General features: G+C 60.1%; 1 protein-coding gene across 1 annotated transcript in view; it reads left to right on the forward strand.

Annotated features, from left to right (window-relative positions):
* The window catches only part of ADGRL1 (adhesion G protein-coupled receptor L1), a 42,286-nt gene that overhangs the window by 12,923 nt on the left and 6,995 nt on the right, over positions 1-22,368 (forward strand). Inside the window, 13 exon segments of the mRNA XM_047700322.1 lie at positions 2,790-2,954; positions 6,219-6,432; positions 9,726-9,835; positions 13,491-13,505; positions 17,095-17,183; positions 17,185-17,896; positions 18,721-19,035; positions 19,736-19,839; positions 20,144-20,329; positions 20,659-20,697; positions 20,876-21,059; positions 21,376-21,498; positions 22,031-22,245. Coding sequence (XP_047556278.1) covers positions 2,885-2,954; positions 6,219-6,432; positions 9,726-9,835; positions 13,491-13,505; positions 17,095-17,183; positions 17,185-17,896; positions 18,721-19,035; positions 19,736-19,839; positions 20,144-20,329; positions 20,659-20,697; positions 20,876-21,059; positions 21,376-21,498; positions 22,031-22,245 — 2,376 coding nt within the window. The 5' untranslated portion in view covers positions 2,790-2,884.

Raw genomic sequence — 22,368 nt, forward strand, 5'->3', positions numbered from 1 at the left:
AGCCTTGCCAGCATTAACCAGCCGCTAACTAGTTGGAGAGCCCTGGGGAGAGCCGGGGAGGGGGTTGTCTGTTCGTGGAGGGTCAGCACCCCTCCTGAGCCTGACTGTGGGTGGGAGCTGAGGTGGGGAAGGGGCAATGAGGAAGCCCTAGCCCCCCACAACATAAGACTGTGAAATAATATAAAAGGAGCCGGAGTCTACAGTGCCGCAGGCCATGCGTGGTCGGGGTTGTGGGCCAAGGCAGGAGGAGGGGGTGCTTCCTGAAGGCTGGGGGTGGGGAGGGCGCAGGCATGCTGGCCACACTGTCAGATCCCTTGCCATACAGCAAGTGGAGTCTGAGGCCTGGGAGGGGGTGTCCTTTGCGGGAGCATGCTCCTCCCACCTCTATTTCTTGAGAACCTGTCCAAGTCCCTGCCCTCCAGGAGCTTATGGTCTAGTAGGGAAGGTTGACCCCAGACCTGCTGATATCCTAAAGGTAACTTCAGGTGTGGCTGAAAGCTGTAAATCAGGATGATAGGTGGGAACAGCAGGGACGTTTGGGGAGGTTGGGGTAGGTTGCTCTGTTGGCATGGCCTTGGAGTTGAGTGCTGACCAGTGGGAAGCCATAGCAGGTGTACAAGGATCCTGGGAGAGCATTCCAGCCAGAGAGAGCAGCCTAGGAAACCCAGGGGTCAGGGGGCGGCAAGGAGACGGGGAGGAAGCTAGAGCCTCCTAGGAACTGGAGGGGGCCAGCCAGTTACAGAGCAGGGTGGTGTCAGGTCACCGGTGGCCTTGCGGCCCTGGTAAGGAATGCAGACCCCAGGGGAGAGCCGAGGTGAAGGTTAACACTCGGATCTGCGTCATTCAGTGACCCCTCCAAGCTGAGTGGAGGGCAGGCGTGGAGGGAGGGAGGCCGAGACAAGTGTGGTGTGGCGGGGTGGTGGTTCGGTCCTAGATGGGGGCACGGGGGCCACAAGTGGGCAGGTTGGCGAGGTGCTCTGGAGGCAGAGCCATCAGGACTTGCTGGTGGAGCTTACGAAGGAGAGAGGAGGGGAAGGGTAAGGAATTGGGATGGATTCCTAGGTTTGGGGTCTGAGATTGAACGAACACATTGCTGCATGCCAGGCCTATTCTAGAAGCTGAGGCTAGCTGTGAGCAAAGCAGTCCAGTGATTCCTGTCTGTCAGGGTCTGTCCCATGCAAGAAACAAATAGTTACTTTTTAAAAAATATTTTATTTATTTGAGAGAGAGTGTGATGGAGAGAGAGAGGTAGCAAAGGCATGCGCAGGGGGGAGGGAGAGGGAGAAGCCAACTCCGTGCTGAGCTGGGAGCCCATCAGGGGGCTTGATCCCAGACGCTGGGATCATGACCTGAACTGAGTGAGCCACGCAGGTGCCCCTGAATAGTTATATTTGAACAAAGGTGTAAAGGAGGCCAGGGGCATCAGCCTTATGGATGACTGTTGGGCAGAAGATACATATGGAGAAACTGGCAAGTACAAAGGCCTTGGGGCAGGGGTTGGTGTGGTCAAGAAATAGCAGGAGGCAGGAGTGGCCTGAGCAGAAACGGGATCAGGGAGCTGATGGTGCTGGTGGAGGGGCTTTCATCTGGTAGGGAAAAACAGTGACTGGGGCTCTGTTGAGAGATTCCAAACAGAAAATAAGAGATGTGGAAGGTATTTATTGGTCAATGGCATTAAAACTATGGGACAGACTGGGGTGGCAGCTGGAGAAGACAGAGCAAGTGGGTGTTCACACGCTGGAGGGCTGGTTAAAACATGGGTGCCAGCCCTCCCCAGAGAATGTTTGTAGAAGTTCATGGCCAGGCTGGTGCCACTGAGCCAGGGCCACCCTGAGAACCGCGTTGCAGATAAAGCAAAGGGCTGAGGGCAGAGATCTGGGTTTGCAACTCTGAGCACATCCAGGGGAGACCAGAAGGGAGAAGGGAGGAGTGGCCAAGAATGGAGGAAATGGGTCAGAAGGAGCCCTGTGCCCGAGGAGTTGCAGTGCCCAGGGACAGACAGATGTGTGGGAGGACTGCAGGGGAGGGCACACAACGCCAGCCCCCACTCCGGCCCCCTAGGGGACCGCACACCCCTCCCTTATCCGCGCCTGCCTGTCTCCAGCTTACCTCAAGGGTCCCCCAGAGGGGAAAGAGGGGACTCAGTTGTCCCTGGTCCCTGATCTGTGGCGCCAGCCAGCTGGATTCTAATTAGCTACCAGAGCTGGAGAGACAGGAAGCAAGGGCTGGGGGCGGGCGTCGGGGAGGCTGCCATTCAAGGCCAGGATGCCTAGGCACCCCCGCCCCAGCACCCCCGCAGTGCTGGGTGAGGAAGCCAGGTCAGGGAGACAAGTGGGCAGGGTTGGGATTTGGGGATGGAGAAGAAGCTTCCAGAAGGCCTTTATCTCCCATGCTAGAGGGTCTGAGGCCTGCCTGGGTGCGGGTGGGCCCTTCACAGCCATGACATCCTGGTGAGCTGGCCCTGCTATGGGGGTGGGGATTTCGGGGTGCGGGGGATGCTGTGAGACCACGGGAGGAGCTTCCAGGAGGTCCTCTTTGGTCCAATGCGCCCAGTGGGTGGGTCTGTCTGCTGGCCGGGGGTGGGAGTTAGTGTAAGACAGAGGGCCTGGAGGGGTGCAGCTTCAGCTCCCACAGGGGGCTTGGGGGAGGTACCTTGAGTGGCCCCTGTCAGGGACCATGGGGTGGCAGCCCTCAGCCACCAACAGGAGGAGAGGGGACCGGCCCAAACACCCCTCCTCCTGGGCCTGCTGGGAGCCTGCCCCGGCCTTACTCTCCCTGTTCTCCCCCAGGCTGGTGGGCCAGGCCGTGGTGCCCACCTGCTGATGTGGGGCAAGGCCCCCGGCACAGGACACTGAGCACCCCGAACACGCCCCCGGCTGCCACCATGGCCCGTCTGGCTGCAGTGCTCTGGAGCCTCTGCATCACCGGCGTCCTTGTCACTTCGGCCACCCAAGGTAGGTACCGCTGGGGCTGGGCGGGAGCCTTGCACAAACAGCAGCTGGGAGGCCAGAAAGAATGCTGAAACACCTCCCATCCACTTGGGGAAGAACCACGGTCCCCAGCTCGCCCCAGACCGCAGCGGAACCAAGCCGGAAGAAAACTTGGTCATCGCACTCCCCGGCACCACTGAGGGGTCCCTGGACTGCCCCCTTACCCCCAACACCTGGGGCAGCAGGCCCCATCCTGCCAGGGGTCCTGGAGCCTGGGATGCAGGGCCGTGGCCTCCTGGGACCAGGACTCGCCTTCCCGGTGAGCCGAGACTTCTCTGTCTTCTGTGCATGTCTCTCTCTGTGATTACATCTCTAAGGCTCTCACTGGGAAGAAGGCTTAATTAAAGCATGCCCGCTGACGTTTATTTAAAAACAACTAATTACCCAGCTCGGCCCTATGCCGGCCCCAGGATCCTGCACATGCAACAATTAGTGCCCCCAGCTTGCCCGCCCACCGCCACCAATTACTCAATTATGGTCCCCGTGGCAGGCCCAGGCGGGGGCCAGGGCAGGGCAAAAGGAGAGGCAGGAAGAAGGGGCCTGCTGGCCTTGCCCCTAGCCCTGGGCATGCCCCCAGCCAGCACCCCCCAGCTCTGTCTCAAGAGCACACTGTTGGTGGACTCTGCTCCCCAGTGTCCCTTCATGTAGCCCGATGCTCCCAAAAGCCACGAAGGCAGAGAGGGCGTTGTTCAGCCAGGCACCAGGGCCTTGGCACTGCTCTGGCCAGCTGGCACCCTCTGCTCTCCCAGTGCCCACATTACCTGCCCATCCAGGTCCTGCCCCACCGCCCTAGCTGGGCCGGGAGGGGCCACTTCCACCCCCAGACCCATCTGAGCCAGCCCTCCACCCCCAGCCTCCCTCCCAGGCCTGGGAAGGACTAAAATTAGCTGTGGAAGCAGATGGTGCTAGAGGAACACATGTAATACTTTCCCCCTAGTGAGACTCAACTCACCCCAGAAAACCCCAGGGGCCTGGCTGGCATCCTCCTGGGGCCCCCCACCTGATGGTGGAGGGAGCAGATCTCCGAAAGGGGTCTGCTTGGCACTGCTGCCCAGGGCACCACTCCTTCTCTGTACCCACGAGCCACAGTCCATGCCTCAGAGCCTGTAAGTCCCCCTGCATGTCCCCACTCCCCGCTACACCCTGCGAAGCCTGGCTGGGAACCAGTGCCTGGAAAGGTGGCTGATCTGGTGGGTGTGGCCCATGCGGAGCCCACTCTGTCCTGTAGAGACTGGCTGCCTCAATAAGTATTTTTTTAAAGATGTTATTTATTTATTTGAGAAAGAGAACATGAGCGGGAGGGGAGAGAATCTCAAGCAGACTCCCCATTGAACGTGGAGCCCAATGCGGGACTCGACTCCAGGACTCTGAGATCATGACCAGAGCCCAAGGCAAATGCTTAGCTGCCCGAGCCCCCCAGACACCCCTTGATGATCTTAACGATAGTCGTACTTTGCGCCCGCCACCTCATTGCCTCCTTCAGGCCTTTGTCCAAGTGTAACTGGTCAGGGGCACTCACACCTGCTGCAGCCGCCCCAGTGCTGAGGAGGGAGCAGCGGCTCCGAAGGGAGGAATGGGGGCCGCAGAGGCGGTCGGTTTAAACCCCAGCCGTTTGGGGCCTGAGCCGGGGCTGTTGGTCCTCACAGGGCATGGGATGGGGATGGACGTGGGACCGTGCAGCCGCACCAGGTCTTCCATCGTCACGCTAACCCTTGCCACGCAGGGCACCATGCTCAGTGCTTTCTTTGGGAACTTTCTGTAGCACACAGACTCCTCAAGGCCTAGCCCTGGGCTGTCAGTGCTGATCTCACAGACTGGGAACAGAGGCCGAGGAGGCTGTCCAAATTGAGTGCATGTCAGAATCATGGGGGCGGGCACATAGGTCCGTCCGAGGGGCCTGGTTTCTCCCTGGAGATGCTGACTCAGCAGGCCTGGGGCAGGGAGCCAGGAGCTGCATTCCCAACCAGCCGCCATGTGCCGCCGGTGCCGCTGGCACACACCACCCCCCCACAACCCCCGGCCACACTGAGACGCTCTGGCCCCTCGGATGTGCCTGGCCAAGGAGCGGCAAGGCCAGGCGCCGCGGGTTCTTTCAGAATATGAGAGCCTTTCCTCCCAAGCCATCTCTCCCACTTGCATGGGGTGGCGTGAAGTTAGGGAGGCACCCAAGTCCACCCTCACTTCTGACACCAGTTGCAAGTTCGGGAGTCCTTTAGACCACCCTCAGATTGGATGATTCCCTAGAAGCACTCCCAGAATTCCTCAACACTGTTATACTCGTGGTGAACAGTTATAGATAAAATCAGCTGAGGAACGAGGTGCATGGGCCAGGGTCCAGGAGGGTCCCCTGCCCTGGCCTCCTGCGGGTCCCTGCCCATGGAGCTGTGGGCAGCGCCACCTCCCCCACGATGCTGCGTGACAACATGCACAGTGTACTGCCAACCTGGGACGTGCTCCTGAGCCCCGGGGTCCAGAGTCTTCACTGGGGCTCAGTCGTGTAGACCTGGGTGACCACCCACAGGACCGACCTCAGTCCCCAGCCTTCTGGAGGTCAACTGATACCCAAAACCTCCTACTCACATTGTCAGCGTGCTCCTTTGCTAGGGCTGCTGTAACAAAGGACCATAGGCTGGGTGACTTCGACAACAGAATTGAATGCCCTGCAGTTCTAGGGGCTGCGAGTTCAAGATCAAGTCGTCAGCAGGATCGGCTCCCTCTGAGGGCCAAGAGGGAAGTTGCTGTTCCAGGCTTGCAGCTGCCCCTCTTCTCCCTGTGTCTCCACACCATCTTCCCTTTGTGTGTTTCTCTGTGTCCAAATTTCCCCTTCTTATAAGGACACTGGTCATACTGGATTAGGGCCTACCTTAATGGCCTCGTTTTAACTTGATCACCCGTTTCAAATTTGGTCCCACTCTGAGGTACGAGGGATTGGAACTTCAGCATATGAATTTGAGGTGGGAAGGACACAATTCAACCCATCACAGGTGTGTAGACCATCTGGCCTGGCCCAAGGCCCCCAGGCAGACAGATGCTCGGCAGGCAGGACACCCCCAGTGCTCAGAGGCACCTCCGAGCCAAGGGCAAAGACCTTACTGCACAGGTGGGCACACCGAGAAGCCTGTCTTGTAGATGAAAGACCTGAGGTCCGTACAGCCTGCGTCCTGGATAGAGCCAAGCTGGGGGGTGGGGGGGGCGCATCTCCTTAGTGGGGGTCTTCCCTCCCCATAGGCCTGAGCCGGGCTGGGCTCCCATTTGGACTGATGCGCCGGGAGCTGGCGTGCGAAGGCTACCCCATCGAGCTGCGGTGCCCAGGCAGCGACGTCATCATGGTGGAGAACGCCAACTACGGGCGCACAGATGACAAGATCTGCGACGCCGACCCTTTCCAGATGGAGAATGTGCAGTGCTACCTGCCCGATGCCTTCAAGATCATGTCGCAGAGGTGAGCGGCCCCAGCCCACCGGGCTCCTGGGGACCCTGGATAAATGCCTGTCCTCCACATGCCCCCTGGCCCGGGCACCCTGTTCCCCCTCCATCTTCCTTCTATGCGTCCAGCCCGTTTCCTGAGCACCTGCTAGGTGCCAGGTCCCGTGCAAACAGCCAGGGAGACCCAGCCCCTTTTCCCCGGCAGCTTGCACCCACTAGGTAGCTCCAGAAGCTCGTTCCGGGATTCACGGGGGAGGAAGTGGAGGTCTCGGCAGTGTAGAAGCAATAGCGTGACAGGGTGGAGGTGTCATGGGAGCTGAGGGAGAGCCCAGAGGTCACGCAGGCTGCCCTGAGGAAGTGACAGTCTGAACACAGAAATTGCACGTGAGCATCGGAGACAAAGTGAGCGCCTGAGTGTGTGAGGCTGTGTGTGAGTTGGGGGAAATGCCAGGCAGAGGCACCTCACGTGCGAAGCTGCAGAAGGCTTCCTCACACCCACTGCCGGCGCCGCGGAGCTGGTCAGCTCTTCCTTCACCATACACGACCCCCCCCCCCCCGATTTAACCGCCCCTTCTGCCGTGGGCTTCCTCTGGGGTCACCATACTACCTTCTGCCCCGTCTTGCCTGCCACGGGCTGTTCTCTCAGCCAGGGGGTGCCTGTGAACACCTGAGCAGGGGCACCCCCCTCACTCAGAGCAGAAGCCTTTCCCCTGAGGCCCACAAGGCCCTTCCCTGGGCCCTGTGCTCTGCTCCTGGGGCTCCCTGTCTCCACGCTCCCCTTCACTCGCTTGGCTCCAGCCACCCTGCCGGCTCCTTAGGTGTATCTCCCTATGGGCCTCCTCTGGGTCTTTGCATCGGCTGTTCCCTCTGCCTGGAATGCTGTTCCTGACACCTGCAGGGCTCTTCCTTTCCTTCCCCATGGATTTTCTTACCTGACTATCCTCTCATTGAGGCCTGTCTCTGAAATCACAGCACCCCCCCCAAACTTCCTGGCCCCTTCCCTGCTTTATCTTCTAGCCCTGACACCAACCTTAGTTCTGGGGAATATTTTGTGTCTTTATCATGTTTGTCTTTCCTCACTGGGCTGTCAGCCCCATGGGGACGGTGTGCTGTGTCTGTCACTGCTGTGTCCCCAGCCAGATACATAGCAGGCACTCACTGCATTTTTTGCTAAACGCCTGACAGACGGCAAGGTTCCCTCCAGGGCCCAGAGCATAGAACAGAAGAAGGAAAGGAGGCCTGGAGCCAGCTCTGCAGTTCCTTGAATGTTGGCAGAGGATTCTAGAATAAGTCACCGGACAGGGTCATGGAGAGCCTCCAGAGAGTTTTGGGCAGGGAACAGGTGTGGTCACGTGGCTCAGATGTGGGCCAGGCTGGAGCCACCTCATTCCCTGCCCCCCACCTTTGCTCCCTCAAACACACACCTGTCCAGCAGGCCTCCCCCTCCTCCCCTTTCCCTGTGTGACTCCCCTGCATGAGCTGCCCTAATCCAGCTTCCCGGCCTTGCTTAGGCTGTGCCCTGTCCTCCTTGGGAATCCCTCTCCTCCCACCTCCTGCCTCCAGCTTTCTCCTTGGCCACCTCATCCCTTCAGCACCGGCCTCGGGGCTGCGGGGTCTCCATGGTCCCCCCAGCGTCCCCCCAGCTGCTGTCAGCTGGCCCAGTTCTGGCTTTCATGGGTTCTCGGTTCCAAAAGGGGGAACGCTGAACCGTGTAGTTCCAAAGGCCCAGGGAGTGAGGGGCCGCCACTCTGCCATCTTAATGCCTGGAGGTGAGGCTCTTTGTATTAGTTCAGGTACAGCCCTGCTGCTCTGATGGAGACACCCTGGAACAGGCAGAGTGGCCTAAACCAATCGCAGGGGAGAAGATCCTCAGCCCTTGCTTCCCTCTGTCTCAGAGGCTCCCGCACCCAGCCGTTCTACGGGCCACCTTGGGCTCATCCCCGTCCCCCCACCGGAACTCAGTCCTGAGTACTGCCAGCTGCAGGGGAGGCTGGGACGCACGGCGTCCAGCCGTTCTCTCTTCTGGATATTGAGGTGAAATTCACCTAACATGTCCACCACTTCAAAGCGAGCAGTTCAGCGGTGGCTAGTACATTCGCAGTGTGGCGCACCCACCACCTCCCTTTGGTTTCAGAGCATCTCCCCAATGGGAAACGCCATTCCCGGGAGCCGTGACCGCCACCCTCCCCTCCCCCAACCCCTGGCAGCCACTGATCCACTTTCTGTCGCTGCACACTGACCCGTCCCAGACATTACATCTGAGGATCGCGGAACGTGGCTTTCGGAGCCTGACTCCTTTGGCTTCACGGTGTCTTCGGGTTTGTCCACGTCGTGGCACACCCGAGCTCTCTTTTTAATGGTCAAATCATATTCCACTCTGTGGATGGACCACGCTTAGCCATCCTCTGCCAGCCGACACCTGGGCCGTTCCTACCTCTGGCAGTTGTGTAAATGATGTCGCTGAGAGCACTGACATATAAGCAGTGGTTTGAGCCGCTGCTTCCCCCTTCCTTGGGGAGCAAAGCTGCTGGGTCACAGGCAACTCACAGCTTAACCTTCAGAGGCCAGGGCTCAGGTTTTAAGGGCGTTGAGGTGGGTGGGTAAGAGCAAACCCTCATGAATTAATGTCCTGCCCCGCCGAGACCTGGCCTGCGGTAGGGCCCAGAGACCTCAATTGGAGAGACAGACAGCACAGGAGAAACATTTTTCTGTTCATACGTCGGCTTCCCTTTGTACATTAGTTAGGCTCCCAGAAGTTGGTGGGGACTCCGAGAATGGCTTGTGCGTGAGGTGAAGAGACGGCCACTGTCCTAACTGCAGGTCCTCAAGTCAGCGCCACCCAGAGTGTGAGACCCATGTAAGGCGTGACCCAAGGGGGACACAGGCAGGCACTGTGAGCCTCTTGTCAACAGCGTGTTGGCAGAGACGCTGCCTCGTACACGTGGCTTCACGTCTCACTCTTCTGTGAACAGGGAGGGGCTTTCCAGTCCATTTGGGAAAAATGCCAAGGACGGAATGGCATCAGTGACACGCAGCTGGGAGGTGAGGACGGGGAGCTGGGGAAGCAGTTTACGGGGCAGGGACACCCTGAGTTTGCTGCCCTATGGGGCCAAGAGCAGAAGCCTGGCTCTTGGGAAAGGGACAGCACGCAGGCCACAGAAGATGATGTCCCCATAGGCCCCGGGCCTTGGTCGCCACAATTCCGTCTCCGCTTAGGGGTGCCCATTCCTCTCCTGACCCTGGACGCACCCCCCCACCCTGCCCCATTCTAGGCCAGTCTTTTCCTAGCTCCTCATCTCTTCTCTGCAGGTGTAACAACCGCACCCAGTGCGTGGTGGTTGCCGGCTCTGACGCCTTTCCTGACCCCTGTCCTGGGACCTACAAGTACCTGGAGGTGCAGTACGACTGTGTCCCCTACAGTGAGTCATCTTGTTCCTCATGCGGACACGGGCCCTTCCCCATCCCAGAAGCAAGTGAGGAGGAGACACCTTGACCTTACACACACACACACACACACACACACACACACACACACACACACAGCCAAGTTAGGACAGGCGCAACCGGGGCAGCAGAGCCTGCTCCCTCCCTCACACACTGTCTCCTCCCAGACCCCTGCCCCCAGTCAGTCCCTGTTCCACCCCCACCCTCCCAGGCTCTGTCCCTGTCCACAGGACACCTTCTCCCACTCTTGTTACCCTGGCCTGCTAACCTTGCCCCTTCATAGGTAGAAGGGCTCATTTACACCCTTCAAGGCCACACCCCAGAACTTGCTTGGTGCATTTCCCTGTCTCCTGGTGACCTGGACCTGGACCAGCTGCCCTCCAGCCTCTCTACCTCCCTTCCCTTTCTGACCACCCCTTACACACCCACTCTTCCCTCTCACTCACTCCCCTTCTTTCCTCAGCTCCCTGTCCTTTCTCTTGTCCCCATCACCTCTCATGTACTCCCAGTCCTGCTGCTTCCCAGTCCTGGAAGCGGAACTCCAAACCCACAGAGAGGCAGACCGCCCTTGGAGGCCTGGCGGCAGATCTGGTGTGGAGGGCTAGGGGCATCTTCCACAGATACCTGTCTCCTGGTTAGTGTGCCCATTACCATGATAGCACTTCCTGTCTGCAAGGGAAGTGCTGCCATGTTGGACTGGGGTGGTCCCCAGGAAACCTGAGGAGGGTGCTCTGGGGAGCCAGGGGCCTGGCTTTCTTGCATCTAGTCAAAGGGAACCAACAAAGACAGGGTCTCTCCTCCTCAGCATTCTGCTCTTAACATGGCCCTTCTTTCCTGCCCTCACTGTCCCTTCCCTTCTCCCCATCATCCATTTCCCTCCTCTCCCTGCCAGCTTCATGTAGCCAACCTGGAGGTAGGGCCTCCGGGCAGATGGGGGAGGAGGCAGGGCCACCAGAGTGTCTGAGTGAGGGGGGCAGGGGCAGGGGAGCAGGAGGCCCTGTGACTCTCCCTCCTCTGCCCTCCCACCCCAGCCTCCCCCCTCAACCTTTGATTTCTCCTCGCAGGTGATGACCTACGTGCCAGGGGAAACAGGATCACTTATGTGCTTCCATAACCTTCTTTTACTCCTCACCCTTTCCTTTCAGCAACTCAGGCCTCCAGCCGCCATCTGAGGGGGACGCCCATCTGATCCTTGAAGCCTCCCCACAGCACTGGGGACACTCTCCACCCACCCCCATGGCCGGGGCAGCACGGATGGGAGGCGGGAGGCTGGGAGCATTGCACAGCGGGCAACTCAGGCTGGGTTTGAGGCTTGGCCTGTCTCTTAGATTTTCTGAGTCTGAAACTTGAGCAAATGACTTAAACTTCTCTGAGCTGCTGCAGAAGGAGGCGAGAGGCCAGGAGAACACGCGTGTGAGGTGCCTGGCCCAGGGCTGGCCACGGAGCCCACTCCCTGTGGCCGAGTGCTGGATGCAAACTCTCCCCAGGGCAGAGGCTTTGTCCTCACCCCCCAGTGCCGAGACCCGAGCCTGGTTCAGGACGTGCTCAGTAATGGTACAGGTGCCTGCCCAAGCGAGCTTAGCTCGTGTCTTCATCTGTGATGCTGGGATAGGGTCCCTTCTGGGGGATGCTGCCACGAGCAGAGAGAACATGGGTAAAGCTCCTCCTGCACCCTGTGCCATAAATATATATGAAGGTAACGGTGCCCACTTTTGCTCACTGTGTGGCCTCCGTTGTGTCGGTTCACTGAGCTGAGCCTGTTTCCCTGTGTGTAGACGGGTTCTGGAAAGACTGCCTGGGAAGTACCTAGCACTTGATCACTTAGGAAGCAGGAGGCACTTGGTAGTCATCGCTTTTGTTGTGACTATTCGTAGTTATTTTTACCAGTTATTGCTGGGAAATGAAAAACAAAACGAATGACAGATGATGATCACAAACCCTCCTGAGGCAGGTGAGATAAAGGGCGGGAAAAACATCCCTTGGTCCAAGTGGAGTCCAAAGCAAGTTGGCATCATGTGGGTAAAGAAACAAGAAGCAAGTTAGAGGCACAGGGAGCAAAGAGGCATAGGACCTCCTGAAGCTGACACCCCCCCCCGCCACCGAGTGTGGGCCGGGGGCCGTGACCCATGGAGACCAGGATGGCCCAGGGGATGGGCAGCCCTGGTCTGACTTAGAGAGAGCGAGCCTGAGCCCCGGGGGAGGCAGGACACACAGTGAATATGTCTGGGACACCGTGGGGCCACATGTGCCCTCAACAGGCAGAACCCAGGCTGAGGGGGTGTAGCTCCTGGTTCTAGAAGAAGGAGTTCCAAGGGTGACAGAAGCCAGGTCAGAGAACAGGGAGGCGGGGCACTCACTTGTCCCCCACTATTCGTGTTTGCTGAGCACTGCCTGCGTGCCAGGCCCTGGATGAGGCGCTGGGAAGGAAGCCAAACTCTCCCCTGTAGAACCCCTGCTTGTGCCTCTAGAGCAGTGGCAGGAGAGCGAGGCCCTGGTCAGAGGTTCCTGAGGGGCCAGGGACACAGAGCCTGAAGGGGGAGCAGCCTGGGCAGCCATCTGGCCCTGGGCTTCAGAGGCTGGGGTGACCCCAGTGCTGGTGCAGGCGAGTCAAGGGTGGGTGCAGGGGCCCACCATGGGGAGGGGGCAGTGGGTGCGCGGGACTCCCCCACCACACACACAGACACACCCCAGACAGGCCCGACTAACGCTGGATTTGCCTTGCAGCTGAGCACATTCTAACCGTGCCCCTTCCTCCCTCAGGTGCGCCCACCCACTGGGCACCAGGCAGGGAGCTCCTGGCTCCTGGGCCCCCGGGTCGGGGGGTGGGTGCTGGGCAGACAAACTGAGCCACAGGCTGGCCCCGGGGGAGCGTGGGAGCGTGTCTGTGCCCCCACGTGCTGTCTGTGACGTCCGCCCCCCCCACCCCAGCTTCTTCCTTCTCTGCCTCTGTCTCTCCCACCAGGCTCTCTGAGGCCCAGGGGCTCTGCTGCTCTGCCTCCCTCTCTCTCTGTGTTGGCTTTTCTTGGGTTGTGAGGGCTTGGGGGGAACTCAGCCGGACTCTAGCAAGGCCAGCACAGAAAGTGGGGGGGGGGTCAGCATGTTCTCCCAGCTGGGGGGCGTCCAGGCCCCTGGAGGCACTGAACCCCCTCCCCCTGGGCCCCTGCTTCTGGCAGGAGGGCAGCAGGTGGGTTGTGCGGAGGGGGAGGGAACTGGGTGGCCCTTTCACCCCCACCACTCCCTCCCCAGTGCTCCCCAACCAGAGCCCACCTTCCAGCTGAAGCTCCCCCCTCCCCAACCCCCACCACACTGAGGGTGCCCCTACCTGTCTGAGGGCCCGTCCACCTGCCTGTTTGTACCCCCGCCCCTGTGTCTCTCTTGGTCTCTGTCCTCGCGTGTCTCCCTCTCCCTGTGACTGTCTCCCTGACACCCCCCCCAGAGAAAGGGACTTGGGGGCGGGGGCTGAGCTGATGCTGCCTTCGGGGTTGGGGAACCAGGATGAGGAAAGGAAGGAAAAGGGGGCATGTTGCCAGATAAGAAACGAAAGCAATTTAATCTTTTTTTTTCTCTTTTTTTTCTTGCACATTTTTTTTTTCAATTTGTTTTCTCTCTCTCTTCCGATGCTTAAAGTAGAAGTGGAGCAGAAAGGTAAACGCACTGTTACCAATGCTAACCCCTAACTCACACTTTGTTCTCGCCTGTACCGTACTCATGTGCCCCGCCCTCCCTGCCCGGCCCCTTTTTCTCCCCACCCCAACTGGGTCCAGTTGGTGTCCCCCACCCCGGGTGTCCTCCCGGTGGGGCCAGCCCTGGTGCCCCCACGGGCGACTCTACCTGCCAGACGCCCGAGGAAGCTCCTCTCTGAGCACGGGCAGGACCTTCTTCTGTCTCTCTCTCTCTTTCTCTCTGCCTCTTTCTCTCTTTCTGTCTCCCTGCCCCTCCTTCCTAGTCCCAGCCCTTGCGGGGGGGACCTGGCCTTCTCTCATACTTATTTTGCCTCCTTCAGGAGAAGTGTGTAAGCATCCAGGGCGGGAGGGGAGGGAGGGACCCCCTTCTCTGGCTCCTGACTGGGGGCAGAGTACGCGGGGGTGAGCGGTCTTCTTTCTCTTCTTCCTGCCCCAACTTTTGTACCATGTGTCTGGCTCAGGGGAGGTGGGATGGAGGGGACACCTTTGTTTTCCTTTTGGGGAGCAGATTCCTTCTATCTCTCGGGCTTCTGGTGGCATAAGTTCCTTCTGGTTTGGCGTTTCCAAGGCCCAGAGCTGTTTTGGAGCACGGAGCACCCGTTTCCCCCCACCCCCAAACCCCATCCTTGACCGGCCGGGGGGCCCAGCCCTGGGGAGGGATGTAAAGCTGCTCCCAGTCCTGAGAGGGCAGTCTGCCAAATTGGGGGCAAGGGGTGGGGGTGGGCCTCATGGTGGGGGGAGCCTGGGTGGGGGAACATTTTCTCTGGTTCTGAAACACTTGCGAAGCTGCAGTCAGGGTTTCTTCTGGGCTGTTTTGGTTAGAGGACGGGGCGGCGGGTGGGGGGATGGTTGGGGGAGGTATAGGCCGGGTCTGGGGACTTCCACGAGCACCGTAATTTCTTGAGCACTGTAATTTCTTGTGGGGTTAGCCTGCAGCAGAGGAACAGGAAAACTCCATGGTGGGTGGAGCGCTCCCCTACATCGGGAGAGGGGAGGGCTTGCAGCAGAGGAACTTGGAGGGTGGGATATTAGGGATGGTCCCGTCTTCCCTGGAAATTTTCGGGAAATTTCTGGCTGTGGGGACGGCCTGTGGTGAGCCATCCTCGCAGGATCGCTCTTGCCTTGAAATTACGGTGGTCTGTGGAGCATCCCCTTTGAGGAAGGTGGGGCGGGGTCCCTCCAAGCTGCTCCCCTCCCCCTGCCCTCCCCCATCTCAGAGAGGCCTGGGCAGCCAGCCCAGGCCCCCAACCCTCACTGCCCTGCCACTCTCTCCCTCTCTCTCTCCCTGAGTCTCTCTCGCACCCAGCACCAGACACTCTTCTTACAGGCCCGGTGGTGGTTTGGATACCGGTGGTGGTTGATACCGCAGCCCTGGATCTTTTCTCTTCAAGGGTGGGGTGGGGAGGGGGGAGGGAAGAGGAGGTGTTGGGAGCTTGGTGCTGGGGAGGGGTCCTTACTGTCAAAGGCCCCAGGCAGACCCTTCCTCATCTTCTCCCCCTTCCCCAGGGTAACCTCTAACCATGTTTTCCTTCTCCAAACCCTCTGACCAGGTCAGGCTTTGAGACCTCCCACTGCCCCCTCACACACACAGACATGTCTGCTCAGGGGCCACAGAGCTGGCAGGGGTCCTGGCTTGGGGAGAGGGGAGACCTGGGCACAGAGGAAGAAGGTGGAGGCCAGGTGTGCTGGACACAGGGTGCAGGCCAACCCCTCAGGGTATTGGGGACAAGGAGATGATGGAGCCTCAGGATGCAAGCCAGGATCCCTCTGGTTCCTGCTCACTTCTGGGTCCCAGGCTCCCCTCCCCCCTCCTAAAACAGGGTGTGCTCCTGGCTGCTTTGCATCTGGGGCCCCTGGGGCCTAGCTGTCCCTGATGCTGTGAAGGGAGGGCTAGATATCCCCCCACCTAAGCCTATCACAGAGTGAGGCTGAAGTGGGGGAATGAGGAGTGGTGCCTGTCCATAACCCTCTTGCCACTGGGGCTGCCCCCCCCCAACCCCGCACTGGGTCCCAGCCCTCCCTGTTCCGTTTAGGGCCAGCTGCTTTGGTGACAGGCCAAGCAGGAGCAGAGAATTCACTGCAAACCCTCACCCTGGCCTCTCTGTGGGTTTAGCCATCAGGGTGGTGAGAGGGAGGCCCAGCCATCCTGGATGGAGGGGTATCTGGACATCACCACTCCCAAGTCCAGACCCCTACTGGGTCAGTAAGGGGAGGCTAAGAGCAGGTGGAACTGGGATGTGACGGGGCAAGGGTGGGCAGGCCGGCGGCGGCCAACGAGATGCAGTTGAGGTTTTCCTCCTTTTCAGGGAATGGGGGGGGGGGGGCGGGGCCCCCCACCTTTCTGACATCAGCGCTGCCTTGGTCCCTCCTCCCGAGCCGGGGATGGTTGCAGGTAAATCGGGGTCCGGGGCAGGGGAGGGTGGGGGGGGGGCCTGGCTGGGGCGGGCTGGGTCTTTATCCTAGCTCCTGGTTCCCTCCCTTGCCCCCTCTGAGCTGGACCTGGGACTGCCCCCCCGAGGGACCCTCAGTCGGGCCTGGGCCTTGGAGTGAATTCTCTGCTCAAACCCTCTCTCCTTCGCCAGCACTAACCCTTTCTTCCCAGGTGGTCTCCAGCGTGCCTCCCTTGGAGCCAGGACCTCGCCGAGGCCCCCCACCTTGTCTCTCTTCCCTCCACGCAGCTCTCCTCCCCCCTCCCCAACTCTCCCGGGGAGCCCCCTCTTTTCCCATGTCCCCAACCCCCCACACCTGTGCACCAGTGTCAGAGTCTGCTGCTGAACAGGCCCCATGAGAGACCTTGCCGGCTGGGTGCAGGGCTGGGCACCCTGCAGGAGGGGCTGGACTTTTCCAAAAACCCTTCCTCACCTACTGATTACGTGGGTACTGGGTGGGGGGGCGGGCACAGGCTGCATCGGGAACTTTGGGTGCCTCCTCTACCCTGGAATGGGGGGCACTCCTGACACCCACAGTGGGTACGGAAACATCACTCTACCTTACAATTTTTGCCAGGGGGTGGGGGGGAGAGGGAGAAAACAAACAAAATTTTGTATCCTGGTGTGGTTGGTGAAGGATGGGACCCTCGACCCTAGCTCTTACATAGGGGGCTGTGACGATGGCAAAGGAGCAGGGGCACTGAGTCCCTGGAACCTCAAAGCCAGGAGTGGCATGCAGGGAGGGGGATCTTTCCACCCCCACTTAAGACACATGAGGAAGTCTGGGAGGGCTCTTGCCAAACCCTTTATCCCCAGCCTGTGGGGTCTCCAGCAGCCAGGGAAGGAAAGAGGGGCACCACCTCTCCCCCCAACCCCCACTAACCCTGCTCTTAATGGCCTCCAGGGTTGACATCTCCAGGGAGAGGGCAGCTGGGCAGGGCAGGGTCCCAGCCCGGAACCCCCTTCCCATCACCAGCCCTACCAAGCAACCGTGACTGCAGCAGCAGGAGGGGAAGCCTGGCTACCCCAGGCCACAGTGACCAACTTGCCTCTTTCTCCTCCCCCCTCCGCTCCTCCTCTCCCCGTGTCCTCCCCGCCTGCCCGCCCACCCGCCTGGCCCAGTCTTCGTGTGCCCAGGGACCCTACAGAAGGTGTTGGAGCCCACGTCCACGCACGAGTCGGAACACCAGTCTGGCGCGTGGTGCAAGGACCCCGCTGCAGGCGGGAGACCGTATCTACGTCATGCCCTGGATCCCCTACCGCACGGACACGCTAACGGAGTACGCCTCGTGGGAGGACTACGTGGCCTCGCGCCACACCACCACCTACCGCCTGCCCAACCGCGTGGACGGCACGGGCTTCGTGGTCTACGACGGCGCGGTCTTCTACAACAAGGAGCGCACGCGCAACATTGTCAAGTACGATCTGCGCACGCGCATCAAGAGCGGGGAGACCGTCATCAACACGGCCAACTACCACGACACGTCGCCCTACCGCTGGGGGGGCAAGACGGACATCGACCTGGCTGTGGACGAGAACGGGCTGTGGGTCATCTACGCCACTGAGGGCAACAACGGGCGCCTGGTGGTGAGCCAGCTCAACCCCTACACGCTGCGCTTCGAGGGCACGTGGGAGACGGGCTATGACAAGCGCTCGGCGTCCAACGCCTTCATGGTGTGCGGAGTCCTGTACGTGCTGCGCTCCGTGTACGTGGATGACGACAGCGAGGCGGCTGGCAACCGCGTGGACTACGCCTTCAACACCAATGCCAACCGCGAGGAGCCGGTCAGCCTGGCCTTTCCCAACCCCTACCAGTTTGTTTCCTCCGTGGACTACAACCCTCGCGACAACCAGCTGTACGTCTGGAACAACTATTTCGTGGTGCGCTACAGCCTGGAGTTCGGGCCGCCAGACCCCAGTGCCGGTAGGGACGGCTTCCCCTTACTCTGCCGCCTGGGCCCCAGGGTGGGGGGAGCATGCCGTGTGCTGAGAGCTGGGACCTGGAGGTGGCCCCGGGGATCCCTGGAGGGCAGAGTCGCACAGCACTGGACAGAGGCTGGTCTAAGCGGTTCACAGTTAACCTCGTTCAGTTGTCTCGGTTCGTGAGGTAAACTGAGGCACTGGGCAGGGTGTTAGTTTACTCCTTGAGGAGTAACTCTGGAGTCTGCGTTCTAACCACTAAGTGCACCGCCTCCCTCAGGGGCCTGTGCTCTCCTAATCCTAGAACCTTCATCAGCCACAACCCTGGGTGGAAGCCTCCCATCAGTGACACAGAACAAAGCCCAGCTGCCAGTACTGAGGGTGAGGGTCCTGCTGCAGTCTCTCTCAGCCACCCTCAGCCCCGCTGCCCTCTCTGAGCAGCCCCAGGGCACTGGAGAGCCTGAGCCAGTCCACCCTTATTTTGCATAATGGGGAACTAAATCCCGCACAGGGAAGGGACCCGGCCAGGTTATAGTGACCATAATGAGAGCAGAATGAGAATGGGAGGAGGCTGTGTTCATACATTCCATTCCTGGCAGGTTCTCTTTGGTTGCTCTCAGACCTCAGGCTACACTCAAGTGAATTTTTACTGCTTTCTGATGCTTTAGATGGTCTTGGGGACAGAGAGAGGCCAGGGGAGATCTCCCAGACCCAGTGGTGACCAGGATATCCTCCCTCTTCGGGGAAGGTACTAGCATTCCTGGGCATGCCATGGCAGGGCCCCCGGGCATAGGGTGACCCTGTTTTGTATACCCTCTTCCCTTCCAGGCCCAGCCACTTCCCCGCCTCTCAGCACAACCACCACAGCCCGACCCACACCCCTCACCAGCACGGCCTCTCCTGCGGCCACCACCCCGCTCCGCCGAGTGCCCCTCACCACACACCCGGTGGGTGCCATCAACCAGCTGGGACCTGACCTGCCTCCAGCCACAGCCCTGGCTCCCAGCACCCGGCGGCCCCCCGCCCCCAATCTGCACGTGTCCCCAGAGCTCTTCTGTGAACCTCGAGAGGTGCGGCGGGTCCAGTGGCCGGCCACGCAGCAGGGCATGCTGGTCGAGAGGCCCTGCCCCAAGGGGACCCGAGGTGAGTACAGAGGCTGTAGTCCCCTCACTGTGGCTGACTTGGGGAGGGTCCAAACCCAGTCTGGCCAGGGAACATCCCACCACTCAGCCCATGCACCTGTTTCCCCTGCCAGAGTGTGGGCTTTATGAGGACAGGGCTTGCACCGGACACCTGCAGCTGTGTTCCCAGAGCCCAGCAGAGCCCTCGGGGCCTGGGAGCAGCTCAGTCTGCCCCTGCCTTGTCCCCTCTTGCAGTGCCAGGCAGACCATGAAGGGAGCCTACAGGAGGTGACTTGGGCCCCCGGCTTCACGCTGAGACGGACCGGGCCCCAGAGCAGCAGTGGCAGCCCAGAGAGCTGCTGAAGTGATAGGCGGGGTGGGGCCAGGAGCACGTGCTCCCAAGTGGAGCGATCCAAAGGGAGGGTCTGAAGAGGCTTAAGGGAGAAGGGGCTTTGAAGATGGACTTTGCTAGAAAGCTTTGTTTCTGGGAGACAAAGATGGAAGGAAGAGGAGCCAAGAGGGGGAGCTTAGAAGTGAGGGGTAGCTTATGTCACCTCACAGTGATGCCTCTCTTGACTGTCTGGCCCTCTTCATGTCTGGTCTTCCGTGTTTCCTTCGCCTCTCTCCACCTATCTGTCCCCCTGTCATCTCCTTTCCCCGCTGTGGCCCCTCTTTCTCTCCTTCCCTGTGGCTCCCTTCCCTGTTCCCGTCTGTCCCTGCAGGAATTGCGTCCTTCCAGTGTCTACCAGCCCTGGGGCTCTGGAACCCCCGGGGCCCTGACCTCAGCAACTGCACCTCCCCCTGGGTCAACCAGGTGGCCCAGAAGGTACCAGCAGCAGCTGTCCCTCCCAGATGGGCACATTTGCTTGCACACTGGGCCCTGGGTGGCCGGGCACAAGGCGCACTGGGGGCAGCAGAGCAATTGGGGAGACAGACGGGCAGGTCCGGGAGCCAGGACTGTGTGGGTCCCCTCCCTGGCCTACAGAGGGAACAGAGACGGATGGGGAGGGAGAAGGGGTTAGCGAGGGAGGGAGGAGAGGGGCCAAGCAGGCTGGGCAGGTGAAAAGGGAACATGTGGGAAGCAAGATGGTCTCTGAGATAGCTGGGGGTCCCTACTCCCACTCACACAGATCAAGAGTGGGGAGAACGCAGCCAACATTGCCAGCGAGCTGGCCCGTCACACCCGAGGCTCCATCTATGCGGGTGACGTGTCCTCCTCCGTGAAGCTGATGGAGCAGCTGCTGGACATTCTGGATGCCCAGTTACAGGCCTTGCGGCCCATTGAGCGGGAGTCGGCGGGCAAGAACTACAACAAGGTGGGCCACGGCGGTGGGGCCACGGCGGTGGGGCCACGGCGGTGGGGCCACGGCGGTGGGGCCAGGGGTGGTGGGGGCGGGTACTGCCCTGAGGGCTCAAAAGGAGTCCAGCCTGTTCCCTCCAAGCGGGGCGGTCAGAGAGGAGAGGACTGATCCTAGGCATACTGGATCTTCCTCCTAAGCTGCCCTCGGAAGGTCCTTAGGGCTGAGGGTCCCTTAGGAACAGGTCTCACTCATACCCAGCCCTGCAGAAGACCCAGCTCTCCAGGGCCCAGATGTGACAGTGTTGGCATTAGGGAAGCTGACAGCGCCTCCATCTCTTTTCCCAGATGCACAAGCGCGAGAGAACTTGCAAAGACTACATCAAGGTGAGGCCCGGAGGGTTCCTGCTGGCCAAGACGGGGTGAGGCAGCCCTCACCATCATGTAGGCACGCCCCAGGCAACACGGGATGGAGGCTGAGAGGAGGGTATGCAGAGTCAGAGTCCAGCCCAGGGAACTGGAGGATGTAGGGGGGAATCACAGTGCCATCCCCTCATCTGCATAGGCTGTGGTGGAGACAGTGGACAACCTGCTGCGGCCAGAGGCTCTGGAGTCCTGGAAGGACATGAATGCCACAGAGCAGGTGCACACCGCCACCATGCTCTTGGATGTGCTGGAGGAGGGCGCCTTCCTGCTGGCTGACAATGTCCGGGAGCCCGCCCGCTTCCTGGCTGCCAAACAGAATGTGGGTGAGTGCTGCAGTCATGCCCAGGGCAGGATCAGGTGCACACCTTTCTTTTTTCAAGATTTTATTTGCGAGAGCGAGCGAGTGAGCGAGCATGGGTGTGAGTTGGGGGATAGGGAGAGAATCTCAAGCAGACTCTGTTGAGCATGGAGCCTGATGTGGGGCTCAGTCTGCCAACTGAGATCATGATTGGATGCGAATCTTCAACCATGGGGCCTGCCAGCTAGGGATGCCCTAGCCTTGGGCCTCTTGCTACAGTTGGGCCCTTGGACTGGAGACGGACCCTAACCCACCTGCCCTGCCATGCCCTGTCCCTACAGTCCTGGAGGTGACAGTCCTAAACACTGAGGGCCAAGTGCAGGAGCTGGTGTTCCCTCAGGAATACCCAAGCGAGAACTCCATCCAGCTGTCCGCCAACACCATCAAGCAGAACAGCCGCAACGGTCAGTGTCCAAGCCCTGGGCTGGCGTCCCCGGTTCACTTAGGAAGAACATCAGGTCTTAAATTGTATTGGGTTGAAGAATCCAAGGAAAGGGTGGGGCTCATAACGACACACAGAGTTGTTCTCCATTCAAGCAAGCAGAACGTTTCAGGGGATTTGTGGGGTCCCCCCAAAGCCCCAGAGCATAGGACACTTTGTAGTTTGCAGGGCTTACTCCCGTGTAATGGCAGTCGGTTCTCATAGCTCAGGGAGGTCTGTCCCATTTGAGACTAAGGCTCAGAGAAGTTGGGGATTTGCCCGAGGTCACACAGCAAGTGAGTTGGGGGTTGGGGACGCAGTCCCTATGTGTCCTGGCATACTATACTGCCTTGCCATTTGGAGCTGCCTACAACTGAGCAATGGTACATGGAAGGGCTCCAGAAGCCCCTGTTACCTGGGCCACAGCCTGGCTTCAGAGGTCCCCGTGGCTGGTATGGCTGAAGGTATTCTGGCTCAGGACTGATAGCACACCCTGCTGTGCCTCTCCTCTCCAGGTGTGGTCAAAGTGGTCTTCATTCTCTACAACAACCTGGGCCTCTTCTTGTCCACCGAGAATGCCACAGTGAAGCTGGCGGGGGAAGCAGGTACAGGTGGCCCTGGCGGCGCCTCCCTCGTGGTGAACTCGCAGGTCATTGCGGCGTCCATCAACAAGGAGTCCAGTCGTGTCTTTCTCATGGACCCTGTCATCTTCACCGTGGCCCACCTGGAGGTGAGCTGAGGCGTCCCCACCTCCCCTGGGGGTCCCGCCATCTTCCGTGTCCCCAGGCTGTATATTCTCCCCACTGTGCGTTCACCTACCCCAAGAGCAAGTTACAACCCCTCCCTGGGGCAC

Source organism: Lutra lutra, chromosome 1 (genome assembly GCF_902655055.1).
Source record: "Lutra lutra chromosome 1, mLutLut1.2, whole genome shotgun sequence".
Lineage (NCBI taxonomy): Eukaryota > Metazoa > Chordata > Mammalia > Carnivora > Mustelidae > Lutra > Lutra lutra.